Source organism: Episyrphus balteatus, chromosome 1 (assembly GCF_945859705.1).
Source record: "Episyrphus balteatus chromosome 1, idEpiBalt1.1, whole genome shotgun sequence".
In the NCBI taxonomy this organism is placed as follows: domain Eukaryota; kingdom Metazoa; phylum Arthropoda; class Insecta; order Diptera; family Syrphidae; genus Episyrphus; species Episyrphus balteatus.
In genome coordinates, this window is record NC_079134.1 from 37,948,626 (window position 1) to 37,949,966 (window position 1,341).

The window sequence follows — 1,341 nt, forward strand, 5'->3', positions numbered from 1 at the left end:
AATATTCTTTGTTGTAGAAGAAAAATATTATAAATTATGTTTGTTTTTTGTTGATTTGAAACACGTCGTCGGGTCGTCAACCAGCAGCTTGTCAAATGTATCCACGTTCTGCTAAATTAGTTTATTTTAGCTTAGGGATTATAAATTCAAATAAATATTTAAAACAATTTTACTTTGCTTATCCAAAAATTAAGATAAAAATTTGTACTATCTCCACCAAAAATCCATACAAAAAACTCCTATTTAAAGCATGAAATTTTTAGATCTCTTCAGTCAATTCCATTGTGTCACATTTAGAATGAAGGCCTTCTCAGTGATTGTGTTTCTTGTCATCGTAGCATTTGTCAATTGCTCCAATATTCCAATTAATGGAAAAATTGTTGGAGGCCAAGAAGTAGACATCACACAATATCCATACGCAGTTTCTGTTCGAAATTCGAATGGCCATATTTGTGGAGGTTCGATTATAGCTGCTAACAAAATTCTAACTGCTGCCCACTGTACTGAGGGACAGGATTCTGCTTCCATGACTATTCGATGTGGATCGAGCATCGCCGATCAAGGAACTTCTCATAAAGTCATAAAAATTGCTCAACATCCTAATTTCACTGATGAATATAATCATAATGATGTTTCCGTTCTAACGATTCGACCAAAAATCACATTTAACAGTAGAAGTCAACCAGCTAAATTGGCTGAAAAGAGAGCACCCGATGGTTCGGATGTTGAAATTTGTGGATGGGGTGTACATTATTATGGTGCTCCAACTGCAGGCGTAGGACAACAGAAAATGAGAGCTGTAAAATTGCAAGTTGTTAATCAAGAAATTTGCAACAAAGACTATAATACTACGGAAATTTCGGACAAATTGATGTGTGCTGCTGCAAGGGGCAAAGACAGTTGTCAAGGTGATTCTGGTGGAGCTTTAATAAATTCTATAAATCGACGTATTGTGGGCATTAGTTCATTTGGAGATGAATGCGCTAAGCCAGGCAAACCAGGTGTTTATACATCGGTTCCAAATGTGTTGAAATTTATCAGAGCACAGTTGTGAATAATGAAAATGTGAAAAAAAGAGAGTGCTTAAGTTTATTTAAGTGTGTGAATAAATTTTTGTTTAGAGTATTTTATGTAATTGTTTTAGTAATTAAATAAACTATGTGAATAAAGGAACCTTAGAGCTATATAAAAAGTTTGTAGAAAACATGGAATCATTTCTTTTCTATTTTCAAGCTGTGACTTAAAGGCATTAAAAAATTATCTTTTTTTTAAATAAGTAATTTTTTTTTGTAATGAATGGAGCAATTCAGAATACCATAAAAACAGTGACAGGGCAAGAAT

General features: G+C 33.3%; 1 protein-coding gene across 1 annotated transcript; it reads left to right on the plus strand.

Moving 5' to 3' along the window:
- The first annotated feature begins 298 nt into the window (after positions 1 to 298).
- Positions 299 to 1,165, plus strand: LOC129916018 (trypsin-4-like). The gene has a single exon (XM_055995812.1). The coding sequence runs from the start codon at positions 299 to 301 to the stop codon at positions 1,052 to 1,054; it is 756 nt and encodes a 251-aa protein (XP_055851787.1). The 3' UTR covers positions 1,055 to 1,165.
- The last annotated feature ends 176 nt before the right edge of the window (positions 1,166 to 1,341 follow it).